The sequence below is a fragment of the Panthera leo genome, chromosome B2 (assembly GCF_018350215.1).
Source record: "Panthera leo isolate Ple1 chromosome B2, P.leo_Ple1_pat1.1, whole genome shotgun sequence".
NCBI lineage: Eukaryota > Metazoa > Chordata > Mammalia > Carnivora > Felidae > Panthera > Panthera leo.
Genome location: NC_056683.1, coordinates 106698795 through 106720700, shown reverse-complemented (window position 1 = coordinate 106720700; position 21906 = coordinate 106698795). Strand labels below are relative to the sequence as shown.

The window sequence follows — 21906 nt, the reverse complement described above, 5'->3', positions numbered from 1 at the left end:
TGAATATATATTTTTGCTCTAACCTATAAGGGTGCCACAAAATAAAATCTTTACATTTTGATTACTGTGTTTTCATTGGATCCCCAGTCTTTCTTCAAGAGGAAAAGATTAGAAATAATGCTTTTTAATATCTCCAAGTCAGTGTCTCTCCATCTGTGACTGTCAGTGTGTTTCTCTCAGACTGCTGCTTACAATCATCTGCCTGCTGGTTCCCCTTCTGCCGGTAGGTAGCAAATGTGCAGTCTGCCCTGAGGTGCTGCTGGAGGTCACACGTTCAAGCAAAGATTACTCTAAGTATATAATTATGTTCAAATGGCAAAAAGCTCTTTTGCAGCTAACACATTTAACTGACCTGAATCTGGCATAGAGTAGGTGTATTATGGCCCTCACATAGGCCACATGAGAGTCATAATAACCAAAGACTAAAAGGACATTGTTCATATATAAGGCCATTAATAAGAATTCTAAAACCACATGGTACAATATAGGATAGTATAATAACGTGTGTATGTATTCTATGTTTTGATCACCTACTATTTGCAAGGCACTCTGCTAAATGTGGAGCTTAAATAGGGAGTTTCCTATTAATATATTTAGGAAACACTTGAATATTTCTGAATAAATCTTTTTGATCACTGAGACAGTACATACCACAGGGTAGTCACATATTCATTTATGTTACATTTGAAAATAAGTACTTTGAGATATTAAGTTATTAAAATTTTCATTAAAGGAAAACATCTTCACTTAACTGTTGTAATCATAAGTGATACTTATAAAGCACTTATAAAGTCTTGAACACTTAAAAATACTTAAATAAAAATGGAATAAAATACCTGTATGGCTTGTATGGAAAGATTTAATCGAGTAGTTTGTTATTTAAAAATAGATTAAATAAAATCAGCAGCTTTAGAAGCCAAAAATGTCTTAAATGTCAAACATACGCCTAAACATCTGGAAATAGCACAAAGTCTATTAATTTAGATATTAAATGTCACATTCAGAAATCACTTAAAGATTGTTATTTTATGATAGTTAACCTAATTTTTAAGGATATCTAGTTAAATCCTTCCTTAAATGACCTTAAGTATACAGCAAAAACATAAAATACAAATCACGATGGCATTCCAAGTGGGCCATTTTCCTTTTGATTAATTATACTTATTCATGGGTCCTTTCATAGAAATTTAAAACTTTATTAACTTTTTTCTAGGTGAATCTCATCTTTTATTGGTTGGGGATCCTGGCACAGGGAAATCTCAATTCCTCAAGTATGCAGCAAAGATTACACCGAGATCTGTGCTCACAACAGGGATTGGATCTACTAGTGCAGGTATTTTACTTGACAATTTCAATTAGTTTAACCTTATTACAGATGCTAACACAGTGGGTTTTTTCTTATGAAAAAGTACCTTAAGTAGGATAAATTTCAAGCTAATTCTTGAGTTACTGCCCAAAATGGAAATATGTAGCAGTACTTTTGTAGCTCTGAGAAGATATTTTAAAAGCTCCACCTTCACTTAAAGTTATTTTCCTAAAATTCATCCCATGTATCTTTTTGCATCTGAGTTTTGAAAGATCCTATTTGGGGGGAAAAAAAACACAACGTTGAGATAAATGGGAGAAATCTCACTTTACAAAAGTAGATCAGTGGCATAGAGCTTGAGGCATTTTTGTGCTCTTAGATCTCATGGGCAACAGTAGCTCCTACTGAAAATTCTTAGGTAGGAAATTTGTCTTAATATGTGGAAAGCATACTTTCATCATTACATCATGGAGCTTCACTCATGTTATAATGATTCTTCAACAAGTACATACAAAAGTTTTTTCAGATAGAATGTCAAGATTTGATTATAAAGTAACTTTAGGAAAAATTTTTTAAAATGTTTTGATGCCATTTTGTATTTTATACTGTTTTGATTTAGGAAATAGCTTTCCTGTCCTTCTGTTATAGGCTCTTGGTTTCACACATTTTACAATATTATTTGCTACCTGTTAAGGGAAGCCTAATGTCCATGGTCTGTGCTGAAATTTCTTAGGAGAAATTATACTATAAAACTTATCATAAAGCAGCAAAAGCTGTTTTAATGGTCCTACATAATGAGAGCCCCATTCTAAGGGGCTCTCAGATTTTGAAATATAACTGATTAGTACATTAAGCATTGATGAGAAGGGATCTGTAAATTGAGAGGCATAAACAAGGTGCAGCATACTGGAAAGGGTAGTAAGCAAGAATATATAAAGAACACTTTATGTGCATTTAAAACTTCCTATGACCCGGTGTTCTAGAATCCTGTATAAAATGATATCAATAACAAACAAATAAAAGTGTTTGCCAAGTAATTATGTGGAATGTTTCCTAAGTTAATTGTATAGAGTACCAAGAAATGAGTCCAAGCTATCTGCTAGGCTACTAGTAATTTCAGAATATTTGGACAGTTTTCAAGTGAATGGCTGCTGATTCACACTACACTAGCACTTTTCCCTCTTTTATTATTATTATTTTTAATATTTGTTTATTTTTGAGAGGGAGAGAGAGAGCACACAAGTGAAAGGGGGAGGGGCAGAGAGACAGGGAGACACAGAATCCGAAGCAGGCTCCAGGCTCTGAGCTGTCAGCACAGAGCCCGAAGCGGGGCTCGAACTCAGGAACCCACGAGATCACGAACTGAGCCTAAGTCAGCCGCTTGACCGACTGAGCCACCCAGGCACCCCTCCCTCTTTTTTTAAATGTAAAGATCATAATCCAAATATGACAGAAGAGACAGGTATAGGGAATATGAATTTTAGAACTATAGGAAAGTTACTGCTACTTCTCATCTACTCAAAGGGCCCGATTAGCCTTTCTTCAAACTGTGTATTGCAACCACTTAGAGTCATAAATGCCAAGTTCAGTGAGTCAAAACCAGCACTTTAAAAAATGAAATACAATAAAAGGTACCAGAATATATTGCACACATAAAGATGCACTATAAGGGTGCACTGTCATGAAAATTACTATAAAAACTTGCATTACAGGGTCATACTTTGTTTTTTAACTATGGATTACAGTGAAAAGTTTTGAAAACCGCTGCCATAGACTTTCTTGGTAAAACCAGAAACCCAAATCTTAAACCAGAGGATAAGACCACATGGAAGTTTATAGAAGGTTATAAATGAACAAATGCATGCATGCTCCTCAGATTTCCTGAATGTTTTCTCAGTTCAAATGATATCCTCACTCCCTCCAATCTATTTGCCTCTCTCTTCTGTGGTATAGGTAATTTGTTCCTGTGTATATTCTCATGACAGAGCAATTTACTGTGATCAAAAAGGAGAGAAACTGTTCCAAACATTTTAGGTATAATTCAGATAGTGTCTATAAATGAGGCTAAACAGGGGAAAAATAAAACCCACATGCTATAGCTTCTTAGCTCCTAATGTTTGCATTCTAAGTATTACAGAATCATAAAAATTTTAAGTAAGAGATCATAGTTTTTAAGTCTTAACCTTCTGTGAAAATTAGCTGTTTACAAATTGATGTAAAAACCTAACCCTTGGTGTCAATACAAAATCAATCATTATAATTAGAATAAAAACTCAGCAGCAAATTGCTTCATTTGGTTATTTGGCTTATATATGCTTTATTTCTAACAAGCACATATCTTTTTCCTGTTATATTAATCACTGAGCTCTTTGTTGGAAATTTTTACTTTTATTTTCATTTTAATTATTTTAACATATTCTTAAATTTAATTGCAATTAGACAAAAATGAAATTTTCTTCATATAGTTTTAACAGTTGGATGTATTTTAAGTCTATGAACTAGTTAATGGACAGTATTTTAATCACCTGGTATATTAAATTTCAAAATTTAACATTTAGCAAAATTTTGCTTCACAAATTCACTTTTTTAGAATGACAGGAAATATATACAACTTAGAATCCATATTCAGACAAATGCCCTTTTCCCTTCCTCAAAATAAAAGCTTTAAAAAGTGCAGTATAAAAGTTTTAGATATGAAGGCACTGCATAACTCTGCATCATATGGCTAATGTCTTGCTTAGCAGCAAGAGTAATGAGAATATTCTACACTTAATTTAATGGAGCATAAGAAACTTTGAGGAAGGACCTAGCTTTCATCAAAGAAAAAGAACCCTTTGGCCCACTTAATGGATTCCTTTCCAAGATTGCTTTTAAAAAAACTTAACTGGAAAGGCTATCTAGAATATGTCAACCACAAATATGCCTTATCTTATTCTGCATGAGTGTCCAGGGATATGGAGAAGAGTACCACATGTGTGAAAATATATATATTTCCAAAATAGTGACTTATCTCTTACGATAAAGCTAAATACACCTTCCCAAATACACTGTTTTTATATAAATGCTGCCAACAACAGATGATCAAATCAGTTTTGAAAATTTCATAGCATTTCTATAAATCTAATGAAAACATCTAAGTCATTATAATATCCTGTTCTTAAACTTAGGGAGTTTGTATCTGCTCTTGACATGTTGAATTCAATGGGTAATAATGATACATCATTCAAGGAATATTCTGATGTCCTAAACTGTTAGAAAACAAAAACCAGAGCCAGAGGACCTTATAAACAATTAACCACATTTGTGTCATCTTAGAAACCAAACTGAATGCTATCTAACATTCCATGTAATAGCAGCCATAAGAGGCTTCAAGGTGGCCTGGAAAATCAGGTCCTGAAGTTCTTGGTAGCATATACTTGACTTCAAATCCCTTCTTTAAGGATAGGACAAAAAAAAAATGGAAATTTGCCCCTTACATTAAACCAAACTATCACAGGAAGAAACATTTTACTTGAAGTTTGTTCTCTTGAAGGCCAGTAAAATAGTGGTCCAAAGATTATTGTCCAAAAGGCTAAGAAAGCTTTACAGCCTGGTCTAATGATTTATATTTTTTCTTTATAAGTGCTTTAATTACATATAGAGGAGAAGAAAATAATATATATGTTTTAATCAGATTAGTTTCAGAACAAATAAAATAACACATTAGAGAAAAAAATTACTTAAAAATAGTTGTATTTATATTCCACAATTTGCTCAAATACTGGTTTTCTTATAAACTTTCTACAGGATGTTTTTTAAACAAATTCTTCACATTGTGTCTTGACTATGTACTTACGGAATTTCAGGGAAATAGTTCTGTATGTTTTTATAGCTTAATTTGTACTAAAGGGATGGCAGATGGTCACATGCAGTCCATGTGGGATTCTAACATGACATTTAGTGAGTTTTCTGACGTGGACCATCCCTTTGATGCTGAAGGTAATGCATCTGTTGAAAGAAGTGATTGTAGATTTGGATTACTGCTCTCTGCATCTTCCAGTTTTTCTGTGTTGTCTTCCCAATTAATGTGGAATCTTGTAACTCTGGGATTAGATGCCAAAATGTTCCTTTGAAGCTGAAGGAAGAAGGAAATATATAAATAGTAAACACTAAGAAAGTTAGATACTACATACAAATAGAAACTTAATAGAATGATTCTTTACCTTAGTACTCCTAAAGGGCCAAATTCATATACAAAGGCTAATTAAGTAAAGCACCTTAACCCAACACACAAGGACCAGGCCTACAGCAGACATTATTATTTTAGCTTAATGGAAACAGGATATGGAGAATCTGAGAGAATTCATCCAGATCTCTTATTAACCAATAAAATATCTAACCCCTTTATACTTGTTTCCTAAAAGGGAGAGAATCTCTTCTTTTTCTTGCAGATGAATTCTTCATAGAATGCTTTATCTCACAAACTAGTATGCTTTGTAGATTGATGTGGTATCTTCAGTAATATTTTCAAAGAAAATGAAAAATTTCTTCAAATATAATATCTCATTATTAGTGGTTTCCTACCTTTTAATTATTATGGTTCACTCTCAGAATCAGTATTCTAGTTTCTTCTCTTTTTGCTATACAAGGTGCCATATAAGTAACTAATACACGGAGTCAATGTAAGGTCTCATACCAGGATTAAGCATTCTGGCCTTATTACCAGAAAAAACATTCCACTTTACTCCCATGTAATTTTTCTTGCATGATCCAGCAGATGGGGTGTTGTGTTCAATCTCACATAAATGATCAGTTACTAAAACTGTTACAGTTCCCAAGAAAAATCATGAAATACTAAGTATTTCAGAGAATCTGTATTTCTGAATCACAGGTTTCAGATTCTCACTCAGAAGCCATTTTCCATAACCAGAAATATTTAAGACCTTTAGGTTAACCTCTAAGAATAGCAGATAAAGGAAAACCTACATATGCACGCGCGCGCGCCAATTTTTGGAAGAGTTACAGTCCAAGAATATCATTGAATAATCATGAATTTCTATGTTGTAAAGGCTGAAATGAAAAGAATTATGATGTGTGGGAAATGCCATGCAGCAGCTGTAAACAACTGTTTCTTACAGGAGGATTTTTTCAATTTTCTAAATCATCAGAGACTCTCAAGGTGCCTGACCAACATTAATTACTCATGATTCACTTGGAGGTAGGGTCTGAGGTCAAGTATGGGTAATGGAACAATTAGTTTGCCCAGTTAGCACAAAGACCTCAAATTTATTTTGTCTCAAAGGTATTTTCATAATATAGTATGAATTGGCACTTGCTTAATAGTAAAAGTAATGAAAGAGGAATAGTCAGAACATTACCTTAGAAAAGTCTGGTTTTACTGGCGGATTTTCCCTTAATTCTGTCTCAGTATATTCATTATTTACATAATAGCCAACTCTAATAAATTCTTGACCCCGATAGGTGCATGTAATTAGCACAACTGTTACACCTACTGCATCTGCATCTGGAATGAGTCCTGGATTAGGTGCATCAGCCTAGAATAATTTAAAAAGAAAAGAAACACACGTCACAAAGAGGCAAGCAAGACTGGAGTTTTAGTTACCTTGAGCATCATGAATTAAGGGTACAGCAACAAAAACTTAGGGACATCATACTGGGAAGGCAAATGTTCATTTTTAAGATTGACTTAAAGCCAGAAAATATAGTTCAAATATTTCTCCATGGTATACGTAATTACTCTGGGTACCTGAAAGCTTCACTACTTCTATAGGAAGATAAATCTAGCTACACTGTGTGGTAGTTCCTGAGGGATTGTGCAATATTCATTTATAAAACCTTTTATAAAATATAGCAAATAATTAAATCAGTAGTCTCATTGACTCTACCCTTTTCCAGTCATAATTTTCTTTTTGTTTTTGAGAGTGAGCACAAGTGGGGGAGGGGCAGAGGAAGCGAGCATCTTAAGCAGGCTTCATGCCCAGTACAGAGACCGGTGCAGGGCTCAATCCCATGACCGTGACATCGTGGCCTGAGCTGAAATCAAGAGTCAGATGCTTAACCAACTGAGCCACCCAGGCACCCCTCCAGTCATAATCTTCAAACCTAAATTAGTAAATATTCAATGATCTCCACATAGCCTGTTGGCAGCAAATGTTTATTATACCAGTTTCTCTATTATACCCAGGACACACAGCCACTCTCCCACCTGTCACAGATATTCTAATAGTAAATTAATATCAAATTGAAAATGGAATAGAAATAGCTATTCAGCAGATTCTCAAAAATATTAAACTACTGTGAATGACTTTGATAGGCACTAAAATATAGTGTACTATTTAAACCACGCACACTGGAAATACAATGAAGGTAAAAATTGGTTTGAGCAGACATACTCAATGACCTTGTTTTAAATCCAGCTGCTGAATCTTGAGTGCAGAAGGTGAAGCAAGTGAGCTAGAGGAGGTGGACAGCATGAGAAAAGGCTAGGGCCCTGTGGCGCTACGTACGGCTGGAAGGAGTCATAGACTGATGGGCACTGACACAGACCTGAGGCAGCCATTCTGAATGGTAAATGGATAGATTGTCCCAGCAGATTAGCTTACTCTTGCCAGGACACTAACGAACATCCCTGAGCCTGGTGAACACTTCAGCCGTGGCCTTGGCTTGGGAAAACCCCTGTCCAGCATTCTCAATCAGGCTGTTTGAATTATCAAAGACCAATGATTATTGTATAGTTATTACATGTAGATGACACAAAAAAGCATAAAATATCTATCTAGTCTAAAACATCTATCTAGGCCGAAAAGTTAAGTCACCTTCTGCTTCCCTACCTCCCACATCCAGCCAGTCTAACACTTCTCATCTCTCAAGTCTCAGTTCGTGTCTTCATGTCTTCTCTGGAATCCTGTTGCAACTTTCTAACTGTTCTCCCCTAGCTCGCTTGCTATTTTGCACTGTTGCCAGCATTAGCTAGGCAAAGATCCATTCCTATCCCTTCACTAATTTTAAAAATTCCTGATGATTACTCCCATTTCTGAGAAAAAAAATCCCTTCTTTAACTTCATTTATAAGGCCCTTCACAATTTGTCTCCAACCAACAGCTCATTCACATTCCCTTTATTTCCACACCTCTTACTCTTGTTCTAGAATCAGAGTTCTTTTAAATGTACTGGTAATCTTTCATGCCTCTGTGCTTTGCGTATACTGTTACCTTGGCCTGTAAGTCTCTTCCCTAACATCCTAAAAAATTCATCTAAGTTTGCATAAAATGTATCCTTTAGTGAAGCCCTTCCTAATTCAGAAGATAGAATTAATAGTACTGTTTTTGTACTTTATTACTTGACACAAACTCTCTTTAATGTATGTCCAATAATTTAAATGTGTTTATCTTTCAGTTGTTGCTGGGATTCTAAGCTTTGTTCTGGGCAGAAATCCTGTCCAGTTCATCTTTATAATTCCATGTCTGGCACAGCTCTGGGTGCACAGTATATGATTAGTATTTTGAAATTCCTGCATAACTCAATGCCTGACCTAAAGTAATTTATGATCATTTTAGAGAGATATCAGCAGGGGTATGAAGGCCTGTCCTGAGAATATGCTGTTTGTCTTACAGATCCTGTGTACCCCTACTGAGAGGGGTTAGGTTACTTCCAGGGTACCCAAAGAGCTTCTAATGTTCTGGAAGTTTGTGGAGAATGGGGAAACAGAGGTAGTTTAGTACTGCTATGGAAACTTTCCTCCCATAGTGCTTCCCATTCCCTCAGTAGATTGGTTCTAGCCATGTTTGTGTTTTAAAATTTGATTGCCAAAGAATTCAACTTGAGCAAATCCAAATTCAAGTAGAAAAACTCACAGTCCTCTCAGATCACTTAAGATGAAATAACAGAGGGGTGCCTCGGTGGCTCAGTTGAGCATTGGACTTCAGCTCAGGTCATGATCTCAGGGTTCCTGAGTTCAAGCCCTGCACCAGGCTCTCTGCTGTCAGCATGGAGCCCGCTTCGGATCCTTTGTTCCCCTCTCTCTCTGCACTTCTCCTGCTCATGCTCTCTCTCTCTCTCTCTCTCTCTCAAAAATAAACAAACAGTAAGAAAAAAAAGATGAAGTGATAGGTAGAGATTTTTAACGTCAACCAGCAGTAGTACATAGATGTCTGGACATCTTCCTGCCAGCCTTTGACACTCATAAGAAAGGCATGTTTATTCATGGCAGACCAGGGGAATACTATGTAGTTTGTTTAAAACACAAAACAAAAACTGTAGGTTAGTTCCCTTTTTGCTGATAATGGTGAATTTTTTTTAAATACACAGGGTGACAGTCTGATTTACATTGCATGGTGCTCTTTCTCTGTCCTTTTTGGCAATATGAACACTGATACCAAGGTAAAACTACTGGAAAATCACTGGAGGGAAATATCTTTGAATATATTTTTCACTCCAGCCAAAAGCTTAACAGTGTTCTTAACAACATAAACACACAGAAAAGATCATTTAAGGGTTTGTTTCAAAGCCAAAAGATTTATTTGCAGGTTTTATAGTAGCATAAAAAGGTCTACCAGTACAAATCAATCCAGGTTTCTTAACCACATCATGAATTATCATCAGTGAATTATGGGTTTTCCAAGCTTACGGGTCAAAGCAAATACTTCTTTGTGTAATAATTTCAAGAACTTAAGACACAAGTGTGTTACAAGCAATGGGGCAGGATGTGAAGCAGTCTGTCAACTGCAGTGCCTCCCCCTACCCATGTCTTTCACCAAGGTTATGCACTCACATGACTCAGGTCAACAGCACTTTTAATGAATAGATATGAACTAATATATTTGAGCTTTTCTTAACTATTTGTTTAGATACAGTAAATTATTTGTTGCTTTTTAATAAAAAGCACTAAGGAGACTACAATTCTGATTCTGTATTTAGGAGAAGGGAAGGATAGGTAGCAACTCTATAGATACCATGTTTATGATACATGATTCATGGCCCAGATTCATGGCCCATATCAGATGGGATTATCTGACCAACACTATTCATTTAAATTGAAAATGAAAAAAAAAAAAAAAGGGGGGGGACATCAGGGGTAGAAAGAGTTAATGTCCTTCTGGATGAGGTCTTTTCAGTGGGTTCTACATTAACTGATGGGACTCTGCTGTGTATAAATACCTGTAAGAAAATTAATAGTTTTCTTTTTGAAACCTATGAGTAGTTACTCTTTGGGCTATTGTAAATATCTCCCTGTAATAAGCATGGATAATTGGGAAATGACTGAATAGTTTTAAACAACCATTTAACATAGATTAAAAGAAGTAACACTTTGAATACAGAAGACAGTGTCTGAAGCCTTGGTACAGACCCAAATACTGTCAGTGGTATCTGAGAACATAATTTGTATTGGAATTTCCCCTCACAAATAATAAACACAGTAGTAGATTTGTAACAGTAATTCTCCATAAAATGTGTAGATTAGATGCTTTAGTAAAACACTGGACTTTAATTCCAATGATCCAAGATTATGCAGATCTCTCTAGTAGCATACCTAACTAACCTAGCTCAATCATGGAGTGTGCTGAAATAAAGTTGTTTCTGTGGTCAGTACTCCTAGTGGCTGAAACCAGAAACCAAGATGCCTATTACTAACTATACCAGTTAGTAGTATGCATTCAACCCCTGTACTGGCTGCTGGACAGCCACAGGTCTGATACTGTCGGACTGTCCACAGGAAGAGCCCCGAGTTAACCACAACGTGTGCCATGACACAGTATAAGCTTTACTGCATGCTGTGCACACTCTGGAGTAAACATCACATTAACCTCTCAGCACACAAAGTCAAGAGGTAGCATTCCTTTATGCTACAGAGGCTGCCTAAAACACAACAGAAGCAGATAAAAAGTGAGCGCAGCAGAAGCAGAGTGATTTAACCCAAAAGGAAACGAGTGAGGACCATGAGATATATAGTTTAGAAACGTATTTGGCATACATATTTACCAAGAACAATCTTACCTGAAATACAAACATATGCCTTCCTGCAGGAACAGGGCCCACTAAAACAGAGTCTAAAACTTGATCGTATTCTTCACTTTCTGCAGAGCCCACATAGATAATTTTCCATTCCAAGTCTAGGGTTAAAAACCAAAACATTATTTCATATTCAGTAATTACATTATGAGATGATATCAAAGACCCTATTTTAATGTCCACTTAAGCCAATTATTGGTTGCTGAAATTGACTTCTCACAGCAGAAAGTCCAAAAAGGCACTGAACTGCTCCTTATAAAATTCTTACATTTCTTAACAGAGTTTCTCAAAATGTTCTTTTGTGAAACACTAGTTCCTGGGCAGGGCTCCTCATAAACAAACCAACATGGCCAAAAACTTGGGAAATGCTACAACCTTGTCTTAAGGATTCATAAATAAAGCACACTGGCAGAGTGTTCGGGAACTTCCTTCGGTCAAGAACACCAGTAACGTTAATTCAGCATTTCCCAAGTTTATTTGGCTATGGAATCCCTCCCCACTTTTTTTTCGTATGTTATCTCTTAACAACCTACTTAAACACTTTGGAAGGGCTGCCCCATACTATATTGCACAGATCCAAATCACCAAAGAACTCCAAAATGGAAAAGTTATTAACAAACTTCCCTTGTGGCTTAGAAGGGGCTTCAGCTCATCAACTGTCAAAGGGACCAGTCAGGGTTTTTCCTCATGGTCCCTCTTCATGTCATATTCTTTAAATTGGGAAGAGGAAACCAAGGATCCTTGTGCCACTTTATACAACAGACTATATACAGTGGGAACAAGCATCAGGAGGAATAAGACACGCTGAAGTGCAACCCAAGACATTTTCTGTAATTCAACTGTTACATGTAATTCAGCTTTTATTGAGCACCTTCTACAGTGTGCTCTGCAGCAAGAACCCAGAGGTGGGTAAAATGACTGCTTTTTCAAAGGAGCTTCCTGCTTAGTAGGGGGAAGAAGACAGCTCTGCAAATACAGATTACCCGAGCCCTCCTGGTCCTGAGGGTGTTTAGCACAGTGCGGCCCACCCTTGGATTCACTTCCGCTGCGACTACAGCACTCCCAGAGGGGTGTTTCTAGGTCACTGAGAATCTAGTTCTACTAAGTCAGCACTTTCTGAGGACCTATTATGTAAGTCATGGCTCTCTTCTAGACCACTTACATTTCTGTCTTCTAGCACATTTCCAGATGCAGGGTCCTGCATCTGACATCTCACGAGATCATCTATTTGTTGATAAAGATTAAAAGAGGAAAGAAGCAATATGAGTATCTAGCTAGAAGGAACAGCAAGTATCTGCTGAAGAAGCAACGAGGCTGGGCTGGTGCAGACTGAATAAAGGGGAAAATAACTGACCCTTAGCTTGGGTGTGAGGGGCATGGCCAGATTATGTAAAGTTTTTGGTTTTGTTTTTTATTTTTGACAGAGTGTGAGCAGGGGAGGGGCAGAGAGAAAGAGAGGGTGATGAAGAATCTGAAGCAGGCTCCAGGCTTTGAACTGTCAGCAGAGCCCAACGCAGGGCTCAAACCTATGAGCCGTGAGATCACGATGTGAGCCGAAGTCTGACTCTTAACCAACTGAGCCACCCAGGTGCCCCAGATTATGCAGAGTTTTAAAGGTCATCGTAAAGATTTTTGGCTTTTACACTGAGTGGCACAGGAAGCTATTGGGAGGGTTCTGACTACAGGAATAACATGATCCACTTTTCATTTTAGAAGGATCATTTTGGCTCCTGTGTTCAGTATGGATTGTGAGATTGTGAGGGTCAAGAAACAGGGTATTTTAACAACTGAGGCAAGAAATTATGGTAGCTTGGACCACATGTAGCCATAGGGATGAGAGCAAGGACACTCTGGATAAATCTTGAAGATAAAGGCAGCAAGAATCCTTTTTTGCAGGGGGTAGGGGATGAAATCAAACAGGAATTTCTTTTGGACATGTTAAATTTGAGATATCTACTAGATAGATACCTAATAAAATTACAAAATTAGTGCCTAGTGACATAGGAAACCCAAAAGCCAAGTGGAGAAACTTTTAAGAAAGGGGTATAAAAGCTATTAAACTTAGTCAAGTGCGAGTAAGACTGGGAACTCTCACACGAAGGTTTTCATATTTTGTTCATTTTGTATGTATTTATTTGTACTAATACATATAGTGCTCTTGGCCTCCTAATTGGTAGAAAGTTGGCATTTGTAGTCTGGCATGGAAACATAGTCAGAATTTATAAACTTATTTTGTAAAATACCTACTATGTGCTGAGCATTGGTCTTACCAATTTCACACCTGTTATTTAAATCTCAACAGCTTTATCATATGGATTTAATTATACTATTATGCAAACAAGAAAGTTGAGGCCCTGAGAGGCTAAGTAATGTACCCAAATTCACACAGCTAGCAAACTCAGGAATCAGAACCTACACTATGTCTCTGCAACTCCAAAGCCTGGGCTCTTTCCAAAACCAAAACTAGGAAGATGCATTCTTCCATTTCTGCTCTCAAATGAATAGTGGAATAAAGGAAATTAATTGTGGGGGGGAGGGGGGAGATGGGTGAGACCAGAGGCTATAGGAAGATGATCTACCCTTAAGGAGCACAGGCTGTAACTCAGGGAACACCTGTACCTTGATTTCTATCTGATGGAATCCTTGCTATAGCTACTGAGTTTAAAATGCTCAGTACTTATTTATAAATTAGCATCAATTGTTTTATTCTTACTATTTTTTTTAACTCTGCTTTCATTTTCCTGTCCCTTGTATTTGAAGGAGGAAGGGATAGAGTCAGATGCACAGGTTATCTGCTGAAGTAGTTTAATCATTTAAAAAGTTAACTGTTTCATCTAATCATGGAAATCCCGGCCTGCAAGTATCTGCATTTATGGTTGGGAGTGAGGGAAGTAACCAAGTGAATTTTAAACTAATTACACTGCTTGGGACGATCTGTGATCTAGTGGAAAGTATGTAATCTTTGGGAATTAGAACAAGCCTGAAGTTTAAAAGCATGAAACACCATGTTCAACTCTGGTACATTGTAAGTATTCGACTAATAGTAGCTAGAATTATTGGTACTGACCAACTTAAAAAAAAAAAAAGAAAGAAAGAAAGAAAGCTCCATTCAGTAGAGAAAGAATCAGTAGTCCACAGAGGGCATAACAAAGATTAGCAGGAAGGTCAATCAAAACGTGTACAGACTTGGGACCACCAGATCAAACACATCCTGGGTCTCCTAATCAAATTAAAGTATGAAAAATGGTGGCCAACGTCTGGTGTGGGACTTGAGACAAAATTATGAAGTGAAAATTCCCCTTCAGAATATTCTGTAGTTTCATTTTAAGAATAGATTTTTTAGAGATCCGCAATATAAAAGTATGGAACCTGTAAGAAGCTTTTGCTAAGTAAACTCAGTTTCCTTAATCCACATAGCCTCTAGGTGGAGTACACAAGCATGGCACCTTTTTGAAAGATTCCTTTGCAGCTTTCAGTATGACTCAGCTTCAACTCTTTTTAAAAATGCTAAATAACCAGTCTTAGTGCTCTGGGATAAAGTGTACAAGTGGAAGTAAGCGTATTGTTGACACTAGTATCCTAAAAACTCTGATGTCCTTCAGCTGAGTTCTGATTAGGTCCCAGGTAAAAATGGAACGTAATTCTGCTTCCATGAATGGTGAGTTTCAACCATCCAATGCCAAAGCCCTGTAACATCATGAATCATCTATCACCCTTGTCCAAAACTGGCTCTTAAAATGGAAGGCATCACTTGAGAAATACCTGTACTTTGAATAACTTAAGCTTAAAATGCTATAAGTTGGAATGATCAATGGTTTCTCTTGCATTCGCCAATTTTTATATACAATTGGCAAAAAAAGGAAAGATTACCAACTGGTTGGATAAGAAAAATTGGCCTGGTAGTTAAATGGTGACAGTAGCACTCTGGGAAAGTAATCAAATGGTTTCAGAGTAGTAAGAAAAATCCCCTTTAATTTTATTATCAGTGATCTATTAGAAGTTAATTTTAATAAATGAATGGTCTTTCAAAATGGGACCTACATATTATATATGTGCATATATGCTTTATATATTCATTAATACTTACTGAAGAGCACAGATTAAAGTGTTATAATTACAGGAGATGGTGGAAAGCACTGAGTACAGAGGACTGTTAATTTATATACGCCTGTACAACTTTTAAAAAGTTTATTACAATGAGCATGTATTGCTTTTATAATTTGAAAACCTAACACCCTACATAAAATACATTTTGTGGATATTAAAAACTAATTTTTAAAGTGAAATTGCTTTATATGCCATTATTTGCATAATTTTAAATGCATTTCGCTAAATATACTTGTAAGTTCAAATAAGTATGTCCTGTTTAATTGTAAAATGACCATTGATGAAGCTAATTTTTTTTTTCAAATTTTGAAAAGTCAAGCACTGGATTATTTTAATAAAATTTACGAGCAAATATTAAAAAAAAAGCCTTGACAAGTTTTAGCTTCCTAAATATTTGTTACTGCATATAATAAAAATATTTTTGGAGACCTTAATACAGACTTAGAAAAAAGTAGTAAAAATTTTTGCATTGCCATTAGAACTTTACCTTTTATTTCCTGGCCCACTTTTGTATTTTATGCTCAGGGTGTTTGGATGAGTTATTTTAATTAGATTTCAACACGTTCTTGAAGAAAGTCTTTCAGACTACTGAGAAGCCAGTGATTTTAAGTCCTGGGAATTTAAGTGTTTTACTTATTTTTGCTCTTGGGTTAAATGTAACTTTATAGCTTAGCAATATTTTTCTTCTGAGCGAGAGGAGAGAAGGTTTCAGTCATTACGGAACAGGAGTCCACGCCGGTCGGGGCGAGCCTGCGCGCCAGCATCCCCGGGTGCCCCGAGCATCCCGGGCGCGGGCCGGGGAGTGCCGCCGGGGAGCACCCGCGGTCCCCGGGGAGCGCCGGCGCCCGGCCCGCTGCGCCGAGGGGCCGAGCCTGCGCCCGCCTCCCCCGCTGGTTGGTCCAGGGAGCCAGAAATCAGCGCGAGGACAGCCTCGCTCTCCTCCCCGGGGCGGCCGGGCACGGCCACCCAGGAGAGTAGGGCAACTCCAGCGTAAGCTCTAAAAATGGATTTGCCTCTCGCTCGGGGGCAGGAAGGTGGGCAGGCGGGGCGCCGTGTTCGTCACCCGCGGCGCGGAGAGGAGGCGTAGTGACGCCGGGGTCGGTGGCCCAATTCTCTACTCTTGGTAAGATGGCTCCGCTGCTAACTCGCCGGCGCGACCACACACATGCCTCTCCCTTCCCAGCCTTCGTGCCGGGGCCGCGGAGGCCGTTCCCGGCGCGGGGCCAGCCCGGGGCGACCCCCGGCCGGCGCCGCGGGCGCGAGTGCGGGTCTAGCGAACCTCCCGCCCGCCAGACAAAGCTGACAACATGGCTACCTCCGCTCGAACAAGTTCCTCGCAAGTTGAGCCACGGCAGGCGCCCCGGCTGCGGCCGAACGCCGCGCGCGCCTCGGCGGCCGTCGTCCATCAACTTCAAGTTTCCCTCCGCAGAGCCGAGCCTGCCGCCCGTCCGGCGCCGAGCACCGGCCGCCCGCGCGAGGCCGGGCCCGGGAAACTTTCAACGTCTGCAGCCCGCAACTGACAGCCCGGCGGCGGGCGAGCGCCCGACTCACCTTCAGACAGGTCCTCGATGCACTCGAAGGTGATCTCGAACTGGAACGGGTTGTAGAAAGGAGAAGGGTTATCCAGCACCACTACATTGTTCACCTGAACCTTTGCCATATTTTGAAAAAAACACAAACAATGGGAACGGGGCTTGTTGCGGCACAATAAAGTCCAGCGCGCGGCCGCTCGGGAGAGCGCAGACCCCCGCCCCGGCGCCTGCCCGACGTCGTGCAGCGGCGACTTGAGAAACTTTTTTTTCCTCTTTTTATTTACACGGGAGCACTCCACAGTGTTTTGCAGCTTTCCTATTTCACTAAACTACAGCCCATTCTGCTCTGATAACTAGCAGCGTTGCCCGCGATTGGCTGCACCCAAGCTCTGACCCTCCTCCTCCAGCGAGGGCCTCGGCGGTGAGCAAGATGGGCTCCCGCTCCCGGAATGGACTCGGAAACTTTAACTGCGGCTCCACCTGCTGGTGTGGATTAGGACAAAGGCGGAGAACAAAGTGAGTGGAATACGGGCTGGGAGGCCCGCGCGGAGGCCGCCGGCGGCGGCGGGGGGGAGGGGCGGCGCTGGCCCCGCCCCCGGCCCGGCGGCTCCCGCGTCTCACGTCGGGCGTGGCCGCGGCGGGGCGGGGCGGGGGTCGGAGGAGGCGTGGCCGCGGCGGGGAGGCGTGCTCGCGGCCGGCGAGGCGGCGGGAGGGCGCGATTCTGGGCGACGCCCGCCCCTCGGGTTTGCTTCGTGTGGTTTTTGGGTATTTTTTTTTCTCTTTTAACTCTCTTTTAACATCAGTCCAACTGCTGTGCAGTCTCTCTACTGAATTTAATAGATGTGATTTGGTTGTCTACACTCGGTTAGATTCAGCTTCCTACGTACTGGGTACATTTGGGGTAGAAAGGGTTGGTTGCAGTGGAAATAAATTGTATTTTATAGACCCAGTGCCAGCTCGAACGGAGCAAAGCCATTTTGGAAATCTAGTTCTTGGTCAATATCTGCGTTTGGGCACTACAGCGCCGTTAGTTAAATAGACACAAAATGAAGGGCAAAGAGAGAGGCTTTTCCACGCATACTTTGCATGAAAAATCTAAATAGGTAATATTTGGGCTGCACCTGAGTCGTCTTCCCGTTCTAATCTGGAAAACCCCAGAATAAGAAAAAGATTACCAACGATGTGATCAGTTACACCCCAGTTTTCTGCCGTTTCGTGAGCATAACAGGAACATAAAAAGAGAAAATGGAAGTGTCAGGAAACCAAAGGGCAAAAAATATGATAGGAAAGGGAAAGGAAGAGTAAAGAAGACAGCGGCATACCAGGGCATGTGATTTTCAAAAAATTTATGACCCAAACCGCTAGTAAATAAAAATTTGTGGCACCACAAACAAGTTTTGAGGAGTCGGCTTGATTCGTCGTCATTCGTGTGGATTCATTTCTGCTGTTTAACTACCACTGTGGGGAAAGGGAGAGCTTTTAACACGTTTGTGGGGTTGTTGAACAATTTCTGTTTACCTAGTAAGAGTGCCATAATGATTTATTACCTGCTGTTCATAAACCATCAGTTTTTTCCCTAAGTGTTTCGAGTGAAACCACTGATCTTGACTAATTAAATTCAGAAAAGTATTACTTCTTAAGTATCATCTGTGCTGAAAGAGTTGTTTCTTAGTATAGTGCCCAGGATTTTGAGTTCTCATTCTTTGGGCATTTTTCATACTAAATAGATTGCTGTTGATGAGGCTTCTTTATCTGATAGATAGTCTTTTGAAAGTTAATATGGAAAAGGTAATACCAGGCCTCCCCATATTTAGAAAAACTGGAGCAGGGGTTTCTCATTTTATTGTTAATGGATTAAACAGTAAAATAGGACCTACCAGAAAAGGCTTCCTCAAGCCCAGTTGTTTGTGTATGTTACACTAGGAGCCTTAGTGTGGTGATAGATGCAAATTACTGTGACTGATAAACTATATTCTCTGTTCACTCTATTAGTGCTGGTCTTAACACTAGCCAAGATAAAGTGTCAATTGCTATATGCTGTTAAGATACACTAGATAGGTAAGATAAATGGCCATAGAAGATTAAAACATGAGTCCTTTGAGAATGGTATATGCAGTTTTCTGATTATTGCAGGCTCTCTTAAGAGGAGATTCTAATTCACTTGCTTTATAAAAATGACATTATAAGCTTGGTAAAATAAAGTGTATTTTGCAGTCTGACCATAGGTGTGTCATAATAAGGTATACCTTATACCATAAAACTTGCTTTTGGTGGATATGCAGCATCAAGAACTGAAGAGATCTACCTGGATACCACTAGTTTGGCTTATTTTCTTTAAAACTGTTTGTTTAACATGTCATGTACAACAGTATTTAAGGGGAAAGTGACCTTCTTTAATAGGCCACTGGAAACCGCAAATAGTGGCTCGAGGCCTCTCATGTTGTGTGTCCTGCCTTAACTCTTTTACTATTGCCTTTCATAAACATTAAAGAGCCTTTGAGCATCTTTTCCAATAGTTTCCTTCTTCACCTTTTACAGTACTTTACAGGAAAGGCCAAAGGGGTTCCCAGATGTGCCCTAGTATATTTCTAAATAAGCTGGTATTTCACAGAGGGAAAAAAAAAATTCTAAAAGCATCACTCTAGTTTCAGAGACAATCTATAAGATTGCTGGACAACTTTTTGGTGACTCTCAAGCAGCTGATCATATTGTAACAGATGGGTCACCATGAGTATCTTCATTTATTAAGTACCAAAGGGGGCCCACTTGATGCTTGGAGGGCTGCAAAGAATATAATCCCCAAAATTGCTTCCCTCCGTGTAAATTCCCTCTGTATGGAGGAAGGATGGCTGAAGGAGATTGTTTGGACTCTAAGATCAATAAAGACTAAACTAGTGCCAAGGACAGAGATAAATGAACCTAGTTAGATATTGTTATAGGCTGAATTGTGCCCCCCCCCGCCCATTCATATGTTGAAGCACTAACTCTCCAGTACCTAGGATATGACTTTATTTAGTGATAGGGCCTTTAAAGAGGTGGTTAAGTTAAATGAATTCCTGAAAGTGGGCCCTAATCCAATCTAAATGGTATCCCAGAGGAGGGAATTTGGACATGAAAAGAGACAAAGGGCACACATACACAGAGAAAAGACCATGTGAGAATACAGCAAGAAGGCAACCACTTGCAATCCAAGAAGAAAGGCTTTCAAAGAAACCAACCCTGCGGACACCTTAATCTTGTACTTCTAGCCTCCAGAACCGTGAGAAAATTATTTACATTGCTTAAGCTACCCAGACTGGTATTTTGTTATGGCAGCCCTTGCAAACTAATACAGCTATAATTTTTTTGTCCACATAATTAGGCTTATTTGACAATCTGAGTTTCTTTAATCCAATTATTGGTCTGTTATCACACCTTTCTGTGGTGTAAAATGAAGTGGTCATTTAGCCATGCCAGTAGGCTGTGGTGGGGTGTGGAGTGGTTCCTGTAGCTACTCAGAGAAGTACCTATTGGTGTCGGGCATATAGCTTAAAATCTGAAGGGGCAAGATGCAGCTTGCCTCCTCTACAGACGGCTTCTAAAAATCTTAAGCTTGAAGTTAAATTGAAGACACACACAAAACAAGATGAAAGAGTGAATTAAAATGAACTAGTATTAGATTGAATTAACTGAAAATATATTGAATTAAAATGTATTATAACTAAGATATAAATCAAGTCTTAGCTCCTGCCTGCTGCGGAAGTTATAGGAATGGAAGTGCTAACCTCTTGCCTTTGTTCAAATCCTGGATTTCCACCTGGGGTAATTACATTAGTCCTGTGTTTAACACTCTCTAAAGAGATATTGTCCCCATCTTTTAAAAAAAGTTCTAATTTAAGGCTTGTCGTAGTATGCTCTTTAGTTAGTTTAAAGGGCTCCTTATTATTTATTAGTTATAGAATGTCAAAATTTAATAATAGTTTTAGATAAGATTTTGTGTATAATTGTAGAATGTTGAGATTTGCTAGAGTTGATATTTCTAAAAGGAATAAATTCTACTGTAATGATTTTAATAATTTATCATATAGAGAGCATTTATTATGTGAAATTATTGTGCTCAGCTCTGTAGAGTATTCAAAGATGAAACATACAGGGGCATAATCCTCATAGACTTTATTGGCAGGAAAGATAACTGTGTAATCAAGTCTGTATGGTACAGAATAGAAAGTGTTATGTACCTTTAACCAGTTATTGTTAAAGTTCTGTGGGAGGCAAAATATGGTATCAAAATAAAGGCTGTGTGTGTGTGTGCCCATGTGTATAGTATGTGTACGTATATTTGGTATGATATATATATGGTATGTATGTATATCTATATATGGTATGATGCTTTACCATTTGCTTTTTTTTTATTAATGTTTATTTATTTATTTTGAGTGCGAGAAGGAGCATGCAAGCAGGGGAGGGGCAGAGAGAAGGAGAGAGAGAATCCCAAGCAGACTCTGTGCTGTCAGCATGGAGCCCCATATGGCGCTTGATCCCAGGAACCATGAGATCATGACCTGAACCAACTCAAGAGTTGGGTGCTTAACTGACTGAGCCACCCACCAGCCCCGATGCTTTCCCATTTGTAAAGAACTTTTAAATGATCTGCTTTGGAACCTCAAAACATCCTGGTATAGTAGGAGGGTAAGGTATTATCATTTCCACATAACAAATAAGGACACTGGTGCTCAGAAACTCATTCCTTCCAGCCCCTGAGTGGCTCAGTCAGTTAAGCGTCTGACTCTTGACTTCAGCTCAGGTCATGATCTCACAGTTCGTGGTATCAAGCCCTGTGTTGGGATCCTAGCTAACTGCATAGAGCCTGCTTGGGATTCTCTCTCTCCATCTCTTTCTGCCCCTCCCCTGCTCGCATGTGAACATACTCTCTCTCTCTCTCTCGTTCTCTCTCTCTCTTCCTCTCTCAAAATAA

General features: G+C 39.0%; 2 protein-coding genes across 6 annotated transcripts in view; one reads left to right on the top strand and one right to left on the bottom strand.

Annotated features, from left to right (window-relative positions):
• Positions 1-21906, top strand: part of MCM9 (minichromosome maintenance 9 homologous recombination repair factor) — a 111167-nt gene that overhangs the window by 23256 nt on the left and 66005 nt on the right. For both annotated transcript variants that reach the window (XM_042939706.1, XM_042939707.1), the window contains one exon: positions 1214-1333. In XM_042939706.1, coding sequence (XP_042795640.1) covers positions 1214-1333 — 120 coding nt within the window. The remainder of the gene's footprint in view (positions 1-1213; positions 1334-21906) is intronic.
• On the bottom strand, positions 4962-17500 carry ASF1A (anti-silencing function 1A histone chaperone). Of its 4 annotated transcripts, XM_042939712.1 has the most exons (5): positions 15908-16722; positions 12476-12537; positions 11299-11414; positions 6664-6840; positions 4962-5420 (listed from the first exon to the last, which is right to left on the bottom strand). In XM_042939712.1, the coding sequence occupies exons 2-5, from the start codon at positions 12522-12524 to the stop codon at positions 5208-5210; spliced, it is 555 nt and encodes a 184-aa protein (XP_042795646.1). In that variant the 5' UTR covers positions 12525-12537; positions 15908-16722; the 3' UTR covers positions 4962-5207. The 4 variants fall into 4 exon arrangements, with proteins under 4 accessions (XP_042795646.1, XP_042795642.1, XP_042795643.1 ...); XM_042939708.1 differs by lacking the exons at positions 12476-12537; positions 15908-16722 and adding an exon at positions 16972-17500; XM_042939709.1 differs by lacking the exons at positions 12476-12537; positions 15908-16722 and adding an exon at positions 16736-16953.